This window comes from Chamaea fasciata, unplaced genomic scaffold (genome assembly GCF_029207755.1).
Source record: "Chamaea fasciata isolate MVZ Bird 193981 ecotype frontalis unplaced genomic scaffold, bChaFas1.0.hap1 SCAF_2, whole genome shotgun sequence".
In the NCBI taxonomy this organism is placed as follows: Eukaryota; Metazoa; Chordata; class Aves; order Passeriformes; family Sylviidae; genus Chamaea; species Chamaea fasciata.
This window is the reverse complement of record NW_027094087.1, coordinates 99533196-99555886: the sequence shown is the minus strand read 5'-3', so window position 1 is coordinate 99555886 and position 22691 is coordinate 99533196. Positions and strand designations below refer to the sequence as shown.

Sequence of the window (22691 nt, the reverse complement as noted above, 5' to 3'; positions counted from 1 at the left end):
AAATGAATGCAACAAAGTAATCTGGGAGTATAATACAAAAAGTTATATTAAAAATGCTACATAGACATATCTTTCGTCAGTGCCTCCTTTCAGGGATTTGTTAAAATACAAATGTAAATCTTTAATCCTGCCATCCTGTCTGGCTTTGTCAAGGTCACTGCAGTTCTATAAATATTGAGGAAAAAAAACCAAGCCAACACTACATCTTTAATACACCAAGTATCTTGTTTTCAGATTTAGCTTGCCTTTTTATTGCAATTTTTTAGTTACTGCTGGATTTTGGAAGCCATCACAAAATGCTGAGATGGCCTGTTCCAAGCTCTGACTGACTTTTGAATGAAGTTGCCCTGAAGTATCATAGCTTGTTCCTTCACTGCTGAATCACCTTATACATGAGCTGAATGATAGTAAACTTGATCATTTTATGCCACATAGTCAAGGTTGATAGAGACAAATGTTCTGAATGTTATTTGCAAGGTTTGAGGTGCTTTAATTTGTATTTTACCAACATTATCTTTCCACTAAATATTTGCTAAGCAGTTGAAATATACTTGGTTGGCTGCCTTAACTGTTATCTGCCTTTTTTTTTCTTCTGCATGACATGTCTTTTTTTAGGATGCTAAAGTAAGTTTATTCATACTCTTGATGTTAAAGCTTTTGTTTCGATATGGACACAGTATCCCCTTTTATTTACAATGGCATCATTAATAGTTACAGAAAAGCTCAGCCTAATGTTTCTAGTTTAAACCATTTCTTTTCAGATGCTACTGAAGTAATGAATACAAAACTGATGATAATTCTTTGTAATTTGGTATCAGACAACTTTCTCTGAATCTAAGGAACTCTTTCTAGGATTAGAATTAACCTAAAACTTTATGCCTGGTGCGGAATAATAAAATTCCTGTCCTGAAAACTCCTCCCTCTTTGAAAGGGATCAATTTGACACCAGGCATACCAAGGTACCTTGACCTGGTTTATGAATTAAGCATGGGTTCACTGATAAAAAAAAACCCAAACAAACTGAAACCCTTTAATAATGATCTTAAGGGATACTGTATCTTAGTTGCATCAGTAGTTTCATTCACATGTTTATTTGTTGTTCCCGAACAGATTTTTGAGACCCTTAAAACAATTCACCACAAAATTCACTGACTCCACTGCAAGATCCTTTCCCATCCCTCCCCAGTTCCTATCTCTGTTGCTTGGCTGTGATTTGTTCCCTGCTGGTACATCTTAATTGTTTTATTTTTATTATGCTTAAGGGCAATAAAATCTACCAGCTATTCCTGTGAACCATGGCAATCTAATTAACAACTCTATGAAAAGCGAAACTAATACCATGTTTGCAAACTGCAATGCTTCCATGTTTTCATGTCTTTTCAGCTTTCTTTTTCAATTCAGCATCTTCCATACTAACTCATGTACAGCGCTGCTGTAGAAACAGTGTTCATTTACTACTGTCTCAAATTTTCCCTCCGTAGGAAGCAGAGACCCCACGTAGTGTACTTGAAGAAATTGGATTGACATAAACCTTCTCTTCAGCTGATGCCATCTCAGTGTTTCATACTGTAAATGTTCACTGCCTTCATTGTAATGTTTAGCTAATGGTGTAAGATGCTGTTTGTCAGTATTACTGTTTTGCTAAGCTGCTTCATTCAGGCCTACAAGAAAAATACTTTTTTTTTTTTTAAAGGGAAGAAACCTAAGTTCAAAATTTATAAATGAAAGGGAATTAGATTTAAATTGACTCCGTTTCCCTTCACTGCATTTATAAGAAAATTGCATTTGACTTTGATAAGTCTACTTTTTTTTATAAATGAACTTGACTTCAGGAAATAAATGTATTATTATGACATAAGCATAGCCTACCTAAATGAAAAGAAACTACATGGACAACTCCAAATATGAAATGTTATGGTGTAGAATTGTGCTTAGGCAACCAAAGAATTTGTTCATCTGCATTTTTGTCACCACTTGTGATTATTCTGCTTATTTCAGTTGTTGCATAAATATTGGAAATATCTGTTTTCTACTGAATTTGTCATGATACCAAAGAATCCTGCCAAAATCTGCATATCAAACTGGTAAGAAACTGTTAAGGTGATAACTGCTTTTTTAAGAAAACTGATCAACTCACTAGACATGAAGGTGTAGCTACCTTGAGCAAAACTGTGCAAGTTACTATACTCCAAAGGGAATACATGTAGGAGAAAAGGAAAACCAATCCAGACTGAATAAGGAAACTGTTTTTAGGTCTGATATTAGCTTGCTTTGACCATGAACACAAGAAAGGAGGTCAGCTTTCTAACTGAGTAGAGAGATGCATAATGAAAACTAAATACTTTCAGAGATGGGAAAGAAGAAACTTTACAGAAGGGACCTTTTATTATTTTCTTTCAAAGTCTACCAATTAATTTGTATTTATTGGTGTTTTTCTAGTTATGCTTTATTGGGTGGTGTATAGGTACCTTTAGGACACACTAAGTGTCAAAGTCATTTAACTGCTTTTCTTGATCAACACGTTAAACATGTGACACTTCCCTTACAATACTCCTGCGTGATGTACAATTGAAACAACTAATTTACAGTGAGAGCTCTTAAACATTAGATTTGTATAGTATATTCACTACAAATCATGTTAACTGATATCCAGTAGTACTTTGACACATGGAGCAGACTCTCAGTAATTACAAACTGAGCCTGTTTCACTTGCAGAAATATGATCCATGGGTGGTTTTGAGGAGACAGTGGGAGTCCACACCTGGGACTAGCCAAGTTCTGTTGCCTGTCCTCATGGAGGGGGGTTGTCCCCTCCCTCTCCACCCAGACACCTTCCCCTAGGAGTTTTGGCTTGTTCCACCTGAGTAGTGCCATGTTTTCACAAAGCTTAGGTGTGGCAGTGCTGCTGGCAGCAGCACTTCTGTGCCAGCTGGAGAGTGGGTTCAGAAGTACCCAGCCCAAGGAAAAGTGCAGCGTTGCCACTTGGAAAGGCACCTGATCAGACCCCAGCATTGATATTTTGATACAGCCCAGTGCCGGGCTGTGTGTGTCACTCCTGTGGCTGTTTCAGGGTGGTGCCTGGGCACTCAAGCCATTAGAACTTGTGCACTGATTCCCATTCTAGGATTTACACACAGATTCCGGATGACCAGAGACTGTTTTTGTCCCAGGGCAATTAATTCCCCAGTGCACAGTGGGCAGGGATAGATGGGGGTAGGGGGGTAGTGAAAGGACCCTGTGTATGCGATTGAAGTGGCAAAATGGATTTAAGTCAAATCAGAAGAAATTTTATATGTATTAAACATATTTTTAAGGTTTACACTGTCACTTGTATGTGCTTGGCTGGATTAAGCTTCGTTGTGATTGTGACAAACTGTTTGACCTGTCTATCACATTGGTTTAGTTGTAATAAATGTCCATTTTTACATCATTGCTGTGTTTTTATGTAATTAGTGCCTGTATTCACAGAGGAAAGAAGAGGCCACTCAGTGCTGGCTTAAAAAAAAAGGGAAATTTTATTACAGTGCTTAACCTGTTCTTGAGCACTTCATTAAAAAATGTTGAGGATATTGTGTCCAAGTTTAGTTATTTACATCCATTTAAACTGTAGAGAAAGCAGTAAATTAGCAAGTTTTTGGAAAGCTTGCCACATTAAACATGAAAGTTATTTAAGTGGATGTTAAATTGATGGGGTAGTACCACTTCATTTGAAAATTAAACCACACGTTGAGAGAGATTTCTGGATAATACAGACTGAATATTCAGTTCTTTTCACAGAATTCTGAACAAGTCAATGCAATGTTTCCAGTCCTGGTCTCAACCAAGAATATGTCAGATGAATCCATTCTCCACCTTTCTGAAAGAACTGAACTGCTTGATGTTATCAGCAAAAGCATGGGGAAAAATTAACATCTTTGGGCATTTCTGAAATTAATTTGAAATGAAATTCTGGTTTTTGAATTTCCTGTTTTGGGGGAAAGGGTTGGGGGGAGCTAAAGGGTAAGTAGGAATTTCTGGATTGTTCAGGCAAGTTGATTGTTGTCTTGAGTGTCTTCTTCAACTTCACTCTGACTTAAGTCTTTAACTCGAAGAGGCCTTCCTAAACATCTGCTGTTCCTTCTGGGGTCAGGCCACAATAATTGTCACCTTGTGGCTGCTTCTGCCAAGTTCCCACGTACCATGGGTTACGCTTGTCCAGCTTGCTTTGCAGTCTGTCCCATGGCTCGACAGTGTTGCCTGTCCATGTCACATCAGTTTTGGTTCTCAGCCATAGATACTGGATTCACCTGATACATCAGTGCTGAGCAGGAATATATGTGGAATAATTGGGGTTTATTTTAATTACAAGCTTACAGTGAAAACAAAATGAGCTGCACTCTTTGGATGATGTAAGGAAGTAAATTAAGCTTTTAGGTTATTAACTACCATAAACCTCCATCTTTCATGTTTTGTAAGAAGTGCTGATCTAGGACAGGAAGCAAACGTAACTTTTAGCAGGCTCTTGCACGTCTTTAGAAAAAACCCAAGTTATTTAGCGCACAGGAATGTCACTGGTAAACCGGAGGGCAGTTTCCGATACACTGAACGTGCTAATGCCAGACTGGATGCAAAACAGCCATGCTGCCATCACAGGGCATGAAAGTGGGAGAGGAGTCACTTGGGATGCATTTTGGACAACGTGCCCTATACACAAGGACCAGGGGCAATGAGGGAAGGCCTTGCATTCAGCACACGACACAAACCACCTCTCCTCAACCCATGATGGGAGTTTGCTACTCTGGACAGGCAGACAGGGAATGAAATCCCACAGAAGTGGCCACCAGCTACAGTTGGAGGGAAGGCAGTCTGCTGCAAGGGTTAAGCCCAGTTCCCTGATGCCTTAATTCTGCTGGGCAGCAACAGTGCCCATGCCTACAGGGGTTCCCACTGGGCTGTTACTGTTCCCCTTGTGCTGCTGCCTGGCTGGGCTGTTACTCCTCCACTGAAGGGCAGGAACAGCACCTGCTCCCCATCCTGACTGAAGCAGGGCATCTGGCAGGCCCTGGCACTGCCACCCTGAACCTCTGTGTAAATGCCACAATTACTCAAAGCACCTCCATGATCCCTGCAGAATTCACAACTGAAAAAAAGTATTTTGAAAGCTGCTGCTTTTAAGTAGTTGATAAAACAAAACTTGGCCCATATTAATTCACTTTATAAGGTCCTTTTCTGTGGCAAATGCGGAATAACAAGCAGTGAGAATAGGATGTTCCTTACAAATTTAAATCCTTTCTGTGTTCTTCTGGGGCTTTTTCCTTTGGGGAAGGAAAATAATTAAGCTTAATATTAAAAAAACTTCTAGTCTGTCTCTCCAGAATAAAATAGCTCACTCAGATAATAAGGAAACACAAACCCATGCATATAACACTACTTAAAGTTATGAAGCAGAGAAACAATACTGAAAAATACGAACTCCAAAGTTAGAAAACTGGTGGAATCCCAGGTTTCATGCTAACAAATGCAAGCTAAATGTCAGATCTACAGCACTCAAATTCTGTGTAATAAACAGACGGTGTGTGAAAGTGAAGGGCAATCACAGCTACCAGTCCTACACTGCACAGGTACAGACAACACGTTTGGGTCCAGACCTCAAGAAAAGCAAGCTGAAGCTTCAGCCATTGTAGTAGCAGAAATAAAGTATATTTAAATTTTTACATGCATTTCTGAGCAAGTTTCATTTTTTGTTTTTTTGTTTTTTCTTAAATACAGCCACTCAGCCTTCGAAATCCTATTGCAAAACTGTGGGGACAAGGAGCCTAATGACCTATGGAATTCTCACATGGTTCTTAGTGGGCACTTAGTTTCTAATCCCATGGAGGCCTGGTTTGCTTATTTCACCTGACTGGTCACAGGTTCCCACCACCCACTCCAGCAATTTTACTTGAGCTGGACAGCTGATTTTGCTGGGATCGTGCTCCGTGACATCTGGCCGTGTGACGCAGGGTGCACAGTGTCTGCACAGGCACAAGCCAGCTCTCTCACAGGGAGATGTGGGAAGCAGGGCAGCCCAGGGAATGGAGGATGGAACTGGCTTGCTGGTGGCAAACTGAACCAGAGTTTGCCATATGCGGGTGCCAGTGACCCAGTGAGACAATTGAGCATCTATAAAAAAAATAGAAACCTCAGGGAAAATTTGTCTCTAAGGTGTGGAGAGAAAAAGGTACATTGTAAGAAACCAGCAGTAACAAATTTCTCAAATGGAATTAAAAACTTAGTGCTGTCTATTCTTTCGAAATACCCCTTTTTAAAAAGTTATTATTTCAAAAGTTATGCTAATTAATTACAATTCCTACCTCTGTTAAAAACTAAAACATTTAATCAAATTAACGAAGCTACAGCTCTGCCTACAGTTATGACAATATATAGTGAAAGTCGGGTTTGAACATCACTTTTGTTGTATTCCATATTGGACAAGTTACACATGAAGAAAGAAGGAAAAAATGTATAATCAGCATGCTAGGTGCACTATGCATTTAGAAAAGCAAAAATATATATATATCTCATGTCCTGAAGCAATGTTCACTTGATCTTAACTATCCTGGGGAAAAATGTTTTTGCTGTGAGGAATGCTGTTGGTAAAGTTCAGATACCCAAATTTCCTAAGGGAATTTATGTTACACTGCTGGGAGTTGTAATGAATTCCTATTTGGGAGCACTTCAAGCCTGCTTTAGGCTTCTTACTCATGGGGTCTAATCAGTTCTCTAAAGGCAGGAGCCCAGTCCTTGGGAGAGGCGAAAGACAGGGAGGTATCTATCTCTACAGGCACCTGCACCTTCGATGTCACAAGCTCTCTTCAAGAAGTGTCTGAGGTGCCCAAGTTAAAACCCAGATAAGCCACGTGAAATACAGTTCATCTAACAGCACAGATCTTTTAAATAAGTGAAAAAATATTGGTAAGCATTTATCTAAATGCAGGTACTTCGCTAATGTAGCTGTCAATTCAAGAAAGTTTTGTCTCAACAATTTAATTTTTATGTACCCTACTCTTCCCCTCGGCCATAGGAAAGCAAGGCAGTAGGGTAGCTTAAACAATTCGTAATATAAACCTAAAAAGGCTCTAAGTCAAGTCCTCCTCTCCCAAAACCGCAAAGTATTCTTTCATGTATAAACCCTTCAGTTTCTTCAGCCACTCTGCAGCCATCTTGATTGAACCTTCACCATCACGTCTTTGGTTCCCAGATGGACACTTTCCACCCTCCAGCACAAGTTAGGCAGGTTGTTTTCACCTACAAATGGTGTACAATCAAAAGGTATGCAAACTATTTCTAACCTCACTCGAGGATTACAGTTGCATGGTCTCCACTCTTATTTGGGGATTAAGGTACTGAATAAACTGATTGTTTCTCTCTGTACTTGCTACTTGGTTTTAGTCTACTGCAATCCCTACAAGCAATCAGCTCAGTAGCTCAGTCAGGGCAGAGAAAAATCCAACACTCATGACCAAAAAGCTCCTACTGGGCAAGTATCGTACAATCAAACAGTGATGTCTTTGAGATCCCTTTTCTCCAACTCATAAAACAATGATATTTTCTTTGTCTAGGAAGTGATTTCCAATAAACAGATGCAAAATACAAATGGCAGTCATCTACACAGACCTGGATCTGCAGTGTGCTGGAGCGTGAATTTACTGCACACTGGCTGTTCTGTACTAACTCCTTACAGGAACAGTAAACACTTAACATACACATAACAGAAATAAGCATATACCAAAGAGGCTTCACTTCTCTATTTATACTCAGTGTGAATCCAGGTGTTGCAGCAGTTCAGAGGGACAGAGTAGCTAGAGTACTTGACATTCACACCTCCTATAGGACTTAAAACTTTTAATTTCTCAAGCTTCGAACACAGTAAACTACGTTCCTTTATTAGGAAGAAACATTTTAATGTGCAAGAACACTTTATTTGAAATTCAAATATATCTGGTGCCCTATTGGGAAGATTTCTTTGTCAACTCTATTTTTATCAATTAGTGATTTCCGAAAGTAATTCTCACTTTGTTTTGGGAGTTTCACTATTTTTTCCTCTGCTGCTTGATCTCTTTTTACCCCTGCTCCTGGATCGAGAGGAACTCCTGCTCCTGCTCCTGCTGCGTGTCCGACTGTGACTCCTGCTGCGGCTGCGGCCCCTCCTCTTCCTGCCCCTGCTGTGAGACCTCCTCCTCTCCCGGCTTCTCGACCTCCCCGACCGGCGCCGCCTCTTGCTTTTGCGGCGGTTCTTTTTCCTCTCGGATTCTCCGTTCCTGCGGTAGGAATGGTCTGAGCTGGGGCTGCCCCTTCTCCTGGACCGGCTGTAATAGTCGTCACGGTGGCTCGATCTGTTCCTCCTCTCAGAGTTTTTAGATAACTGATGAGTCCGTTCAGGAGAAATACGTATGTCTCTATTGGCCTCCCAAAACTCATTGTTTGGGTTTTTGAATACGTGAAGAAAGTTGCAGTGTTTCCCTCTTGGACACTTCTGCCTTTCAAATAAACCTGCAACAGATTAGGGTTTGCTTTTTTATGAACCACACTGTTAAATCTCTTTCTTCATTATGTAGAAGAAACGTAATAAACTGAATTTTGCTTCTCCAAACAGAAGACCATGCATCTCACCACCTATCAACTTAACTCACCCAAGATTCATTTTCACTGTGTACTTTTCTTGGAATTAGCTTTTTAACAGCTATGAGGATATGGTTTTAGCTTAGAACAAACTCAACTTTTCATTTAATTTCATTAAACTTTATTTACCTTAATGTAAGAAGATAAATCTAGGTAAGTCACATGTTATATTTGCTGCTCAGAGCTGTTGATAGTCCAGAAACTGCTGTTGCTTCTCAAGAGATAAATTAGTACTTCCTGGAGTTTCATCTTAAGATTATTATTTCCAAAGATAGAATCCAAACCTTTTTTTCTAGACCATAGTAATTCCACTAGAACAATTCAGACACTTACGTGACATGGTGTAACACTCCCTTTCTTTTCCTGGATCTACACAAGCAAGTTGGCTTGTGTTAGCTTCCAAACAGAAATGAATACCACATTAGGCAGATGTGAAAGCTACAGCCTAATCCCTCTTTTTCACTTCCATGAGTGAGTACTCTTTCAGTAACATATATCCTCTTTTTCAAGACTCACCACATATGGCAGTTTTCCACCTCGTCACAGGACAGAATTCACAGTGAAGCTGTCTGCCTGCATACCATCGTCCACTGAACAGAGCCAGAGCTGCCTGACAGTCCTTCTCCCTTTAAAAAGAAAAAGTAACAGATGGCATTACCATCAAAAAATCATTTCAGACACCCCTTATCAATTCTGGGCTCCCACTACCATATGAGAATGAACTGCATGGATGATACAAACACTTCATATTCATTACTCAACTCTGGAGTTTAGTTCTAACACTTGGTAAGACTGTGAGTACTTACGACTGGTACTGGACATAGACATTTCCTCGCAGGTGAGGCTCATAGTTGCAACTGACCTGAGGGGATGGAAATATGAAGTTAGGGCAGTGGAAGGTTTATGCTGTACAGCAGCTCACACATTCTGAGATGGGCAATTCTCATTTGTGACAGTTTATCCATATCAACTTAGAGATTATGTTTTTCTGAACACTTAGTGTTAACAAAAAAAAAAAAACCCAAAAAGGAAAGAAAAAAAGCCTTTCTGGCATATGTTTAACTGTTTCCAGCATTATCCTTTAATTAACTCTGGGACCTTGGCTTCACTTAGTCCACAAGAAAACTTGTACTCCATTGTCTTGCACTTGTCAGGGCCAACCCTACTGTGCAACAGCCAAATCCTGCTCTGACAACAATTAATAGTATCCTCAAGTGGAGATGAGGGATTCGTTACAGTAAGAGACTCTAGAGCAATGTATCTTCACAGCATCCCTGTGAAATGGGTTTGAAAAGCTGGAGACACCATCTTTCATTGTACAGTTCTAAAAAACCTTTTCCTGTAATTATTTAGCATTCAAAATATATCTAAATCTCTCAAAAATACACAAATTACCTTTGAAAAAGCTTGCTGCTAGTTACAAAAGATTCTGAGGCAGGCAGGTCCAAGCAGGTGGAACCCAGTTCTCCAAGGCAAACTGTGATTCCAGCCTCTGCTGCCAGCAGGCCTCTTCCAATACCCGCAGCAAAGGAGGTTACGGCTCCTTTCATCCCTGAACCCTGACTGACCCCCAGGGAATACCTCCTTTTGTATACTGGATCAGCAAAGGGCTTCAGCCGCAATAACAAGCATTTGTATAATTAAGTATTACAGGATAAGGCATCAAACTATTTGAGATAAACAGTGTCAATACAAGAATAAGTGAGAATGATTTTGCCATAGACATTTTTGGGTAGGAAAAGAACCCTAGTGTTCTAGGGTACTGTTTTATCAGGATCTTCCAGATTATGGAGCAGCATCCCAGAAAAAAGACAGCCAGAATAAAACCTTGGGCTACACTGGAAAAGGAAGTCAGCTGAAAGAGGGGTGTGTATAATCTCATTCTAAATGGTCACGGAGTCCCAGCTCACTCAGTTAAGATCCCTGCAGCCAACATGTCATTTGAAGCATCTCTAATGTGGCAAAAATGTGCATAAGAATCATCTTTCTGTTCCACAATTGCCTCGGAAGTCAAGGAATGCCACACTAACAGTCACAGGCACCCAAGCAGGTGCAGCTTAGCACACCTGCACAGAACCATGGTACAATGCCAAGGACCTGACTTTGCTGATAAGGCTTTTTAAGCCATGCTCCATAGGGAATATGCATCCTGTCTTCTAGCAGAGGAAGTTATTATTATTATGTCTTCTGGTAACTGGCTATTATTCCATGAGTCAAAATACAGAGGGGATGCTCCACTCCTCCAAACAAGTGAAGGTTTCTTACCTATAAAGCTCATTATACAACTACCGAAAACTCACTCTTTCTACTTTCCTCTTGCTTGAAATGCTAATGCCATCTCAGTCCTGAGACAGCTGTCAGTAGATGAACACAAAAGAACAAAAGGCACTATGTGCCTCCTGGTGACTGCAGGAAAACACTCAGGGATGGCAAGCGGAAAGGGATGCTGCAATATTTTCTGATACAAGGAGTTTGCACCATCGAAGCTGCATATTTTGGGGCAACATGGGACTGTTAACACACATCATTCATCTGATGTCTCCATTTACAGATCCCTCTTTATCCCTGTAATAACCATGGGAAAAAAAAAACAGTACAAAACACTGAGCAAACCAAATGCACAAAGGATGGATGACAAATCTCAAGACCATTTATGTAAATTACCTTTCTGTAATTCTTCCTACTGAAATATCTGCTATCTTTTGAGTTCATTGCAATCTGCTTTTATTTTATTCAGTCAGTTCTAAAATGACAGTTTGGGTGTACACTCCAAATACATTTCATACCCCCACTACTTCGTTCCTTACGCCCAAATACAGTAGCTCAGATGTATTTATATTATGTAACAGTCTTAATGGACCCTCTGGGGCTTAGCACAGGATAAGAAAAGAAAGGACTATGAGATAAGTTGTGCAGCGTGAATAACTTGCAATACAGAAGCACAAGGTTTTTTAACGCTTCAGGGGAATGGGAGAGAAGATTCACCCAGAGTAAGATGGTGCTCTGTAAGAGCAATGACAAGTGTACAGGTGACATGAGAGATGCACAGTTTGTTGTAAGAACACTGCATAGTTCCCTAGTGCACACAGGATTTAGCTGGGGCGTGCTGGACAGAATTTCTCTTAAGGCTCATAAAGCCCACTTAGATGCATACCTTGAATTGAACCACCTTCCCCACATTCTGAAATTCGGGGAGCACATCCTCATAGAACTCCAGGAACTGCTGGTAGGTCTCCTCATCACTGTACTCCAGACTGGCATCTGTGTCATAGTCGTCTCTCCGGCACTGCTCCATGCCAAAGGTGATGAACATCCCTCGCACCAGCAGCGTCTTGCTGGATGTGGGGTAGTTATGCTTGCGAGAACACCTGCACAGGTGGAGTGAAGAAAGAAAAGTGGAAAGATTGGCACTTTCAGCAGAAGATACACTTGTTAAAGAGTCAAACATTTGCCATTTTCAGTTGCAGTTATTAGAAAAGAAAATCCATTAGTGGAACATCAAGATATTTCAATTACTAAACCAAATCTTTTGGAGTGAGTTTGTACATAACCTTAAGGCTTCCTTAATGCCATTAACAAACACATTCTTGCTTAAGAAAGCAGAACTACAAATGCTGTAGATACCAGTGTCACAAAGAGAGCTGAAGTGATTTCTTTTAGGCTACTAGGGTTAATGTGTTCTCATTTTCTGAAGGACTTTAAAGATTGTCAGAAGTCTTTCTAGAAAGAGATTTTAAAGCTAGTACCTGCTCTTCTTTTTGCAAACTGAACAACTTTTACCTAAGTTGATCTTATCATATGGGGGTGGAAAGCAGGAATAAGGGAAGAACAGCACATTTAGACCTGCACCTGGATGAGTACAAGACTGGTATTTTTCCATTTCTAACAAAAACAAACCCCAAAAACTGACCCCCCCCCCCCCCCCCAAAAAAAAAACCCAACCCAACAAAACCCAAACAAAAGAAGATTCTTTTAAATGAGTTGAATCTTAATCTGCATCGTCTTGGCAGCCATAAAATTAGATCTCCCTCACCATCCATCATATTCAGGCTACCTCGCTAACATGCTGAAATAACAGTTCTCCCCCAGACACTTTTAGATTCAGTAAGAACACAGATGTTCTCCATGTTTATTTCACTGTGCTTTATGATTCCCATTCAATACGTTCCCCAAGCAGCTGGGTCATGCACTCTCCAACACATTTCTCCTTTTCATGACATGATAGGAAAAACATCCAGACTAGTCCAGTCTCTTTATGTCACTGGACAGCACAGACGAACTGCAGGGAGGTCAGGTCTCAAAATGGACAATTACAACCCAGACTTCAGCTTGGAAGGTTTGCTGCCCCCAGTCAGTCAGAAATGGACCCTCACCTTCTGGCTGACCCCTTAGACTTCAAAAAGCAAACAACAAAATAAAAATCCAAACTCCAAACCCAAAACTAAACCAGGAGACAATTAATTTGATGATTATTGGTTTTTTTAGATTTTAGAAGCTGCCTACTTTTGCTGTTCAATTTCAGTAATAGAACACAAAACATTAAACCCACCTAATATTGTCCGTACACAAAATGATATATTCACATGACAGAAAAAAAGGAACCCCAAGGAAAATGAATGGCCCAAGACTCCCAATGTTACTGCAGAATGTCAGGGCGTGAATTACTGGGGAAACGGTAGTAGCAAACTCAGCCAGTTTTAGCTTCTTCAGGACATAGCAAGCTTTGACAATATTCAACAGTTATTTGTTGAAAACACTAGCTCCTAGTTTTTCACAACTGCTTCCAACCCATCCTTCCAGTCCTACCCTAGTTGTATCAGTCCTTCAGCTTACAGACAGATGTTAAAATGCCCAGATTATGAAGGAAGCAGGTATGTGAGGGAAAAAAAAGGAGAATGCAAGAGAGGTAGCTGAGATCAACATGGGTGAAAGAGGAAGGACAGAATATGATGTTTCACAGTATTTCTTTTCCAAGAGTTATTCATAGTTCAAATGCAAAGTTCAAAACAAAACTAAATTTTATGTAATCCATAAATAATCCATGGAGGTTACCTCCATGAAAGACCACTGAAACAAAAATACTGCAAATATTACAAAGACCCAGACATTTGAAAAAAAAAAAATGCTGTCTGCAGTGACATAGCTGGTGAAATTTTTATTATGGAATTCAACGCATATTTCAGAATAGAAAAAAAAAAAAAAAAGTGAACTTGAAGCTTCCACATAGTTGAATTATCGTATAATTACCCACAATACACATCACACTGGAACAAATTACTCCCAGGATAAAGAAAACTAAAATAGCTAGACCACATGTTTCAGTGGTACAAGTTAGTAAAATAACCTCTTATGTTTTTCCTGAAGATTCATGTAATAAATATCAGAGTCCTTCCCTGATAAGCTGTTGTCTCTCCTTAGCACAAAAAAAAAAAAACAAACCCCACCAAAAAAAAAAAACACCAACAAAAAACAAAAATAACCCTAAAACAAAACCAAAAACACCCCAGGATTTTCAAGCCAGAAGCTGCATTTGGGTCATCACTGTTGTTGGTCGCCCATGAACATGTTCTCCATAAACTCATTTATATTTCCGGCTTTCTCTACATCCTCTGTGAACAAATCTGCCATTTGTTTCATATGAGGAAGTCTTTACTTTTTCAAAGCTAGTAAACATTTTGAGACACCTGACTAAATAATCATTCCCACCTGCTTCTGAGTTTGCTGCTCATCTATCATAGTCCTCTTCCACCCCCCTCTTTGAAAGCTGAGTCTGGACTTGTAGGCCAGTTCTACAGAGGTGTTGCTCATCTCTCATCATCCTGATGAGCTTCTCTGTTCTTCCCTTTTACTACATTTCCCTCCTGAGATAGAGGAACCCTTTCAGTGTACCAGAATCACAACTGAATGTATCACACATTTAAATAGTGAGAGCTCTGGAAGCTACCTGACAGCTTTCCCAAGTGTGCAGATTTACCTTAACTTTCTTTAGTCCCCTTGGGATTTGAATATATGCAAATTAGAAAATATAAAAAGCTAGTATCTGACATATGAGACCTGTACTAGTAACACACTATATACATTCTGTCAGAATGTATCTATGTATGAGTCTAAGCTGAGGAAAACTCAAGTCTGATCAATGTAACCAGAATGTACCATCAATAATATGCCATAACAATAAATAGCTCAATTCCAGCCAGGCAATGCTCTGCTCTCAATCCACATCCAAATACACAGAAGTATTTTATGCAGCAATTTTTCCTCAGTTTGCTTATGATCTAATTGAAGTTGCCTCCGAACACACTTCTATCCTGGTAAATATTCAATGGATTACCTGTCTCCAAATCGGCAGGAACCTGTTTTAATATAAAATGGGCAATTCGCTCTATCCTTCTCTGTTCCCAGATTCTCTGGGGGCTCTGGGTTATGCCAACTCACACCATTCTCCAGCTGTGGAAGAAACATTAAAATAGACAAAAGTGAGAAAACAGTAAAGAAATGGGAGTGTCAAAAACAAAACTTAACAACTGAATGCACATGCAGTTATGAGCATGCAGTTACAAGCACTATGTTTCTACAAGGCAAGCTGAACCTATTTAAAGCATTGTTTTTCAAAGCTGCCCTGTGCCTTGGGTCTCACTTTTTACACCTGTGTCATGGTTTAACCCCAGCCAGCAGCCAAGCCCCACAGAGCCACTTGCTCACAGCCCCACCAAGCAGGATCAGGGAGAGAATGGAGGGGTAAAAGATACAAACTCCTGCACTGAAATAAAGACAGTTTAAGAAGGAAAGCAAAAGCCAGACACGCAAGCAAAGCAAACCCAGGAATTAATTCACTGCTTCCCATCGGCAGGCAGGTGTTGAGCCATCTCCAGGACAGCAGAGCCCCATCACATGTGACAGTGACTTGGGAAGACAAACTTCATCTCTCCAGATGTCCCCCCATTCCTCCTTCCCCCCACTTCATATATTGAATGTGTGAGATGGTCACAATATTCCAGACCATCTCATGATGTGAGATGGTCTGGAATATTCCCTTGGTCAGTTTGGGTGACCTGTCCTGGCTGTCTCCTCCCAGCCAACCATGCACCCTCTGCCGGTTCACCAGTGTGGCAGTATGAGAGGCAGAAAAGGCCTTGGGTCTGTGTAAGCCCTGCTCAGCAGTAACAAAAACATCTCCACATCTTCAACCCTATTTTAAGTATAAATCCAAAATGAAGCCCCATACTAGCCACTATGAAAAAAATTAACTCTACCCCAGCCAAAACCACCACAACGTGGCAGAGAGAAAGCCAGGACTATTTACTTATTTTTCTCTGCAACAGCCCAAAGCTCAGCAAGCTCATCATTATCATTGTTATGTGCATCTAGAAAATGCTAAAATAAAAGTAACCTGCCAAAGGCCAGAATTTTAAAAAATTAAATTCATAGTTAGCACTGGAAGTATAAGTGTCCATACTGATCATCTTGGGTCATTAAGATTTCTGTAATTCAGAATGGCCTCACCAAGTTGCAAGCCTTGAATGACTACAACCAAGACATATTTAAAAAGGAATTATCATTTTAACCAAACAATCTGTAAAGCTGACTGGCCCAAGTTCTCATTTTAAATCAACTGAAAATTCTTTTTATTCACAAGCAGCATTTGACCCAGCTACCCCAATTCTGTTCATGACTTGCAGCCATAATTTTCTATCACCAGAACAGCCCTGTTATGTCAGCAGTAACTGAACCCTGAACTGATACTCTAATGCAGTCACTAGCATATCACATTTCTGACTATTCCTTTGCAGATATGACTGCTAATGCATCTTGAGCTCTGGGCAGGCAGCAGCTCACAGCAGTTTCCTACCCATCTTATGAAAAAGATTTCCTACCTAAAGAACTGTTTAAACATTATTTGGAACCAAATGTAACTCAAATATAGCTATGGCAATCAATAAACAATGGATAACCAGGTTAAAACTTATTTTTCAGATTCATGCAGTGGTTTAAACAGAGCAAGAATCTTCAACAGTTTAACCATGTGACAGGGATAAAAAGCCAAATTATTCTTTAAGGCAATCTCTAAGATTCAAATGAAAACTGCAGTTTTCTACACACTGCCAGCTTGAGATCCATGCTCTTCCAGGCATCCAAGCAGTCAAGCTTCTCCCTCCCCCACCTTTTTTTTATTTTCTTTAAGGATCTGTGTCCTCCTCTACCACTGAATCCTCTTATTTAGAGCCTGACATCTGCTTAAAAAGACAAGTTTATCTTGCCACCCAGGACTGACAGATTTATTTAGAATTACAATTCACAAATAAACCATCATGCATAGTGTTTTTTAACAGCACACAGCAGTATTTCCAGGTTCATTTTGACTCAGACCCCCTAACAGTCATCAGCATGCACAACTGCACTGCCACCAACCAGCCAGAAATATGCTTAATTATGTTCCACCCAGTAAATAATTGTTTACAGCTCATGCAAGCCACTATATATTAAATTTATTCAGGCCATTAGGTTCTCAAGAGCAGATGGACAGCATGCTAGAAGGCAAACACCGGATGGAAATTAAATTACTTTTCAGTTCTTTCTTCAGAAAGTGTCTGAGCATACCTGGCTTTCAGCTTGATCCAGCATCCTCTGCACAGCTGCCTATAAATGGTGCAAACACAGGACTAGTGAAAACCCTGAGGATACGCAAAACATCTGGTTTCTTTAGTTAAGAACCTAATTTACAATGCTCAGTGATTACACATAATGGAAGTGTGATGAGGTTTGCTTTAAAAACAGGAGATTTACTTTGGCTCTGTAGCAATTCATATACTACAAAGCTGTTAAAGGATACATCAGACAAGACCCTCACATAGATGATTTTCTAAACTAAATGACAGACAACATAAAAGTTTAATTTTCTTTTTCAAAACTATCATTGAACTATTGATGCTTAAATCTATCTCCTGCTCTAGTACTCAGCCTGGTTACGTAATTGTTTAGCTGCACAAAATGTTTTAACTAATACATTTTATGGAGCACACAGAAAAACTCAATGCTCAGTGAGCCTCTGTTAAAGCAAGGGATGCAACTGGTAAGGAACTTAAACATCCTAGGTTAACCATATCTAGCCTTCCAAACACAGGAAAGCAATGAAGACATTCTTTCTAAGTGGGCTGAGCCTGACAATACCACTCTCCAAAACTGGCTGTATACTACTTGTAATAAATTGTTCTATGAAGTTCCTAGAAAAAAGACAGTTAAACATAATCAATACAAGAAAATATACTAGGACCGGTTTTATTTGGAAAAAAATAAATTAAATTTAAAAAGAGCAAATAAAAATTTAAAAATGCAATTCAAAAGATGAGGACCCAGACAGCATCTGGTACTGATCACCAAGGATGTCAGATAGTACCCACCCTAATAAAGAAAAATGAAACAGAACAAACAATGAAAACTCCCCAAACCTCACAAAAAAAAAACAACCAAAAAACAAAAAACAAAACACAAAAAAACCCAACAACAACAAAAAAACCCCACAAAGCCAAAATTACTCCTTTATTCTCTCCAAAAAAGCCTCACACTATCACCACCAAAAAAATCTATTTCTTTTTCTTCATTTTAGGGAAGGAAATTAGGGTCTTTTTTGTATCACTGTTAGAATTTGAATAAACCGCTGTTTCAAGACACAGGCAAAACCAATTAAACAACTTTCTGCTGCTAAAATGGGTGGCTGTGCTCCTGGCTGGGTAATCAGTTTCCCTTTTGGGTTCCTGTCATTGCCCTCTATGAGCCAATTTAACTCACTATCCCCATAAATAATCACCCAGAAAAACACAAAGCAAAGAATCCAATAACCAAACAAAAAAGAAAGCTTCCATCTGGTTCAGGGACACCAGTTATCCAGCTGAGGGCTTGGACAAAACCAGACACAAAGACAGAGGGGAGGAATAAAATCCTGCTGTTATCATGGTCCAACTCTCTCCAAACTGTATCTCAACCCTAAATAAAGGACACGAGCATCGTTTTCTCTCCCTACTCTGCAGAGAGAAATGGACACTTGAAAACCAAAGGAAGTCAGACAGGAAATACAGTAACTGCTGTTCTTTGGCATCCCTCACTCAAGTGTTACATAATCAGTGGCACAACCATTAACTACAGAGAGCCAGAACTGTCTGCTCATGGCTCTTCCCCTGCTGTGGCTATCAGACACAGCTGTGAGACACCTCCCAGTGAAATGACTGGAAACTTTGTGATTGTGGAGAATCTAAAATGACGAGATCCTAGAAAGCTGCAGTCACTCTTCAGTGGCAATAAGATGCCAGTCCTCACACTGGATTACTGTATAGGACATCTTACATCCAGGTCACTGAACTTCTAAAACTTAAGAAAAATCTATCATTAACAGAAATGTTATCAATGACTTTCATCTTCAATATAATTTTTTATTCCACCCAAGGAGCTCTGAAAAAAGATACGTCCTGTTGGATGAGTCAGGTAAAGAAGAGCTGTAACACATCTTTTGCTTAAGAACTGTGTTAAGGAACAGCAGCAATGTACTTCCATATTCCATATCCTCTTTGGGCATTTTCTTCAGCACTGACTGTGTTCAACTGGGACACTAAGGAAGGATTATCTTTAACACATGATGCAGAAAGTGCACTTATCAGAACCTGCATTGGCACAGTACCTTCGTATTTACCTGATGTAGGCAATTACATACTGTGAACAACCAGATGTGTTAACAAGAGTTACACTTCAGTATATGGACCCCCTGGATGCTCTTTAACACTGAATAATGGTTTAGTAACTTAGACAGAATGGGTTAACTAATGTATTTGCTAACTACAACAAAATCCCTCTTCAATGTCCGTAACTGTTGCACCTGATCATGTCACAGGATATATAACATGTATATCCTCCCACCACCAGGAATCACCTCTCTCTCTCTCTTCTCCTGTTGCTTCTGCTGTGCCACTTCTCTCTCTTTTCTTTGCTGCTCTTCCCATTCTTCTTTGATCTTCCTCTTTACAATAAAAAAAATAAATTAAGGAACAATGCTTTACAATCAATCAAAATCAAAACTACCATTTTTCATTACAACTCTTTGACCATTAAGTATTCATCCAGTCAGAAGCAACCATATCTCTGAAAAAACCCTTTTAAGAGTTGTTGTTTTCTTCTCTTTTCAATTTTGCTTTTCTATACAAGAGTGGAGAGTCTATGCTTTCAAACACATCAGCATCAAGAAAAATGGGTCCATCACAAAATAATAAAAGTTATTACACCAAGTCTACCTTGTTGCCAAGCACAACTGTAAGGTTTCACATCTCTATACCTCTTCTTCTTCTTGACGCTTTCTAGCAGCCTCTTCTTTTTCTTTCTTTAGCTTGAACTCTTCTTGGGCCTTTTCTTCTCTCAGCAACCACTGCTCATGTAGTTTTTGTCTACCAAAGAAACCAGACTCCACTTAGAGCACCAGCTTAAGGACCACCCATGGGTGATGCAACTGTCATAAATACAATTCAAATTTATTACCACAGTACTAACTGCAACTAATCTAATCTTACTTAAAAGAGAAAATTTCACAGGAATCATTCAGACTTTAGAGGAAAGGACGGTGGAGCCTGACATTCAATAAAGATTGTGTTGCACAGATTATATTCAGACTTTTCAAACTGCTAAAATAGAATTGATTACAGAAGCGTTTATAGCAAATATGCCATTTTCTAGGTTTCTCACCTTTCTGCCTCAAGTTTTTTTTCTTCCTCTTCTTCCTCCTCTTCTTCCTCTTCCTCCTCTTCCTCCTCAGACACAGAGTCATCTTTTTCTGCAGTTTCTGAGAAAAAACACAATTCAATGCATCTACATAACTGCATGCTGCAGCCAACACATATACACAAAACGGTATCTTTAAAAAGACCAAAAAAACCCAATCACTTCTAGTTCCACTGGCAGCACCAAATACTTCAGTTACCTGAGTCCCTTAGTTTGGCAAGTGCCTGCCGCTTTTTTTTCCTCTTCTCCTTCTTCAGAATAGCTCTGTACTTTTGATGGCTGAAGATGAGAGAACATTACTTATGTTAAAACAGCCAAACAAACAATTCTTCTTGTCATACATGCACTTCATTTCCTTCAGCAATACAAAATCCCACAAACCGCAAAATTAACAGGCATTTATATGAAACAGCAACTCCACAGCAGCATCTGATGTGACAATGAAATCTGTAAGTCTGTGGCTGTGCTGTTCAGACTTGCATGTGGGCAGCAGCAAGAAGATGCCACACATGGGGTCTCATCTTTTTTGAGCTCTGCAGTATTCATCACCAACTCCATGAAATCTCCTTCAGCTCCTGAAACTTGGTCACTAGATAAGATAAGGGGGAAAAACTTGGGGATCTCCTACCCTACAATTTTGGTACACCCTTCAGCACATTCTAGTCTTCCTTTTACAGGACATCCAATCTCAAGTCCTTTCTTTTCTCCTTTGATATTCTCCACAGGCAGCAGCTAACAAAACACACTCCACAGCCCCCACAGACAACACTCAGCACTGCTCTTCTACTACAGAAGCTTGGCCAGACTCTTCCTTGCTTGTCTGACTGCTTTGAACAGCTGCCTACAAGCAACACCATGTTTTCACTGTGGTTAAAATGCCTCTAATGTCTAAAAGACTTTTCACATCAAGCTCTTTTCTGTCGAGTTTCACTCTATCTTTCCTCTTCCTAGCCAGGTCATAATGGAGAAATCGGAAGCAGGGATGATCAGGGATGATTGTGCCACACCAAATGCTGATGGGAGATCAAAACCTTCCCCTTCGGAGGGTGTCATTTTAGAAGATTCCACAAGTGTAACTCAGCCAGACAGAACTTCACCCCCATCTCCAATCTTGTTCAAGATTGCTCACATCCTCACCACCTGCACAGCTGTGCGTGCCAAGGTGACACCACGGTGCCTGTCCCGACAGCAGCCCCTGCCCGCACAGACCAGTGTCCCCACCTGCCTCTGACCGGCCAGCCTGGCCGCTCCTCACCGCGTGTCCCTGCCTCAAACGGATCGCATCCCTCAGTACGTGCCTGGGGCTGACAAGCGAGAAGCTCCTGCCCAGTTCCCTGGGAACTTCCCTTTCTTGAAACCCAAGGAAGGAAGGAAGGAAGGGACGAAGGAACTCCCCTTGCACCCAGGCCAGCACACGAGAAGGTGGGCACACACCTGACGCGCAAGGAGCTGCAACACCCAAACCGCTCCAGGGCTGGGGTTCGCCTCTGCCCCCAGTCGCACGACACGGAGCAAGGCCTTGGCAAACGCCTGAAGACCCCGACCGCGGAATCCCGCTGTGAGCACGGCTGCCCCGGCACACAGCCCCCGCGCCGGGGCTGGACGGGGCTCAGCCCGGGCACGGACGTGCCGCTGCCTCTCCGCGCCCCGGCCTCCGCTGCTCCTCACACCCCGGGGCCGCCTTTCCCCGGGCGCGGAACGCTGTCCCGCCCCGCCACATCTCGGGCGGGCGGCACGGCGGCCCCGCTCCCCCCGGGGTCGGGAGCGGCAGCGCCCTCCGCCCGCGGCTCCGCCGCTCCCAGCGCGGCCGCGCTTCCGTCCCGCGAACCACCGAGCCCTGTTCCCCCCGTCCCGCCGGACCACGGCCTCCCGGAGCTGCGCCACTGCCGGGCCCGGCCACAGGGCGGCCTCAGCCGCGGCCGTCGCGCGCTCGGGCGGTCCCGGCCAGGACGGGACCGCGACTCTCCACAGCGACTCGCGGGCCCTTCCCCTCGCCCCGGGGGGTGCCGGCCCCAGCCCGGCCGCGGCCTCACCTCGGCTTCCCCAGGGGGGGCTCGGGCACCAACATGGGCGCCGCCATCTTGCGGTACCGACGGGATGTCACGTGACCCCGCGGCGGAAGGCCGCGCAATCGGTTCCGGCGGCCGCGCGCGGGGCCGGGCGCGCGTCGTGCTCCCGCGGCTGAGGGGCGGCGGGTCCGTGCGGCCGCGGGGGCCCCATTTACCGAACTCTCCCAAAGACCACAGGCGAGACAGTGCACAGAACGTCCCGTTGTCGCAGAATCACAGAATGGA

At 41.6% G+C, this 22691-nt stretch overlaps 2 protein-coding genes across 4 annotated transcripts in view; one reads left to right on the top strand and one right to left on the bottom strand.

Annotated features, from left to right (window-relative positions):
* The window catches only part of AP1S2 (adaptor related protein complex 1 subunit sigma 2), a 30576-nt gene extending 27009 nt beyond the window's left edge, over nt 1-3567 (top strand). For all 3 annotated transcript variants that reach the window (XM_066176875.1, XM_066176878.1, XM_066176877.1), the window contains one exon: nt 1482-3567. In XM_066176875.1, the coding sequence (XP_066032972.1) occupies nt 1482-1529 (48 nt within the window). In that variant the 3' untranslated portion in view covers nt 1530-3567. The remainder of the gene's footprint in view (nt 1-1481) is intronic.
* Nucleotides 3497-22534, bottom strand: ZRSR2 (zinc finger CCCH-type, RNA binding motif and serine/arginine rich 2). Its single transcript, XM_066176872.1, has 11 exons — nt 22431-22534; nt 20597-20676; nt 20362-20458; nt 19958-20066; nt 19559-19645; nt 17239-17277; nt 14972-15087; nt 11795-12008; nt 9447-9502; nt 9157-9266; nt 3497-8511 (listed from the first exon to the last, which is right to left on the bottom strand). The coding sequence occupies exons 1-11, from the start codon at nt 22475-22477 to the stop codon at nt 8030-8032; spliced, it is 1437 nt and encodes a 478-aa protein (XP_066032969.1). The 5' UTR covers nt 22478-22534; the 3' UTR covers nt 3497-8029.
* Nucleotides 22535-22691: the final 157 nt, after the last annotated feature.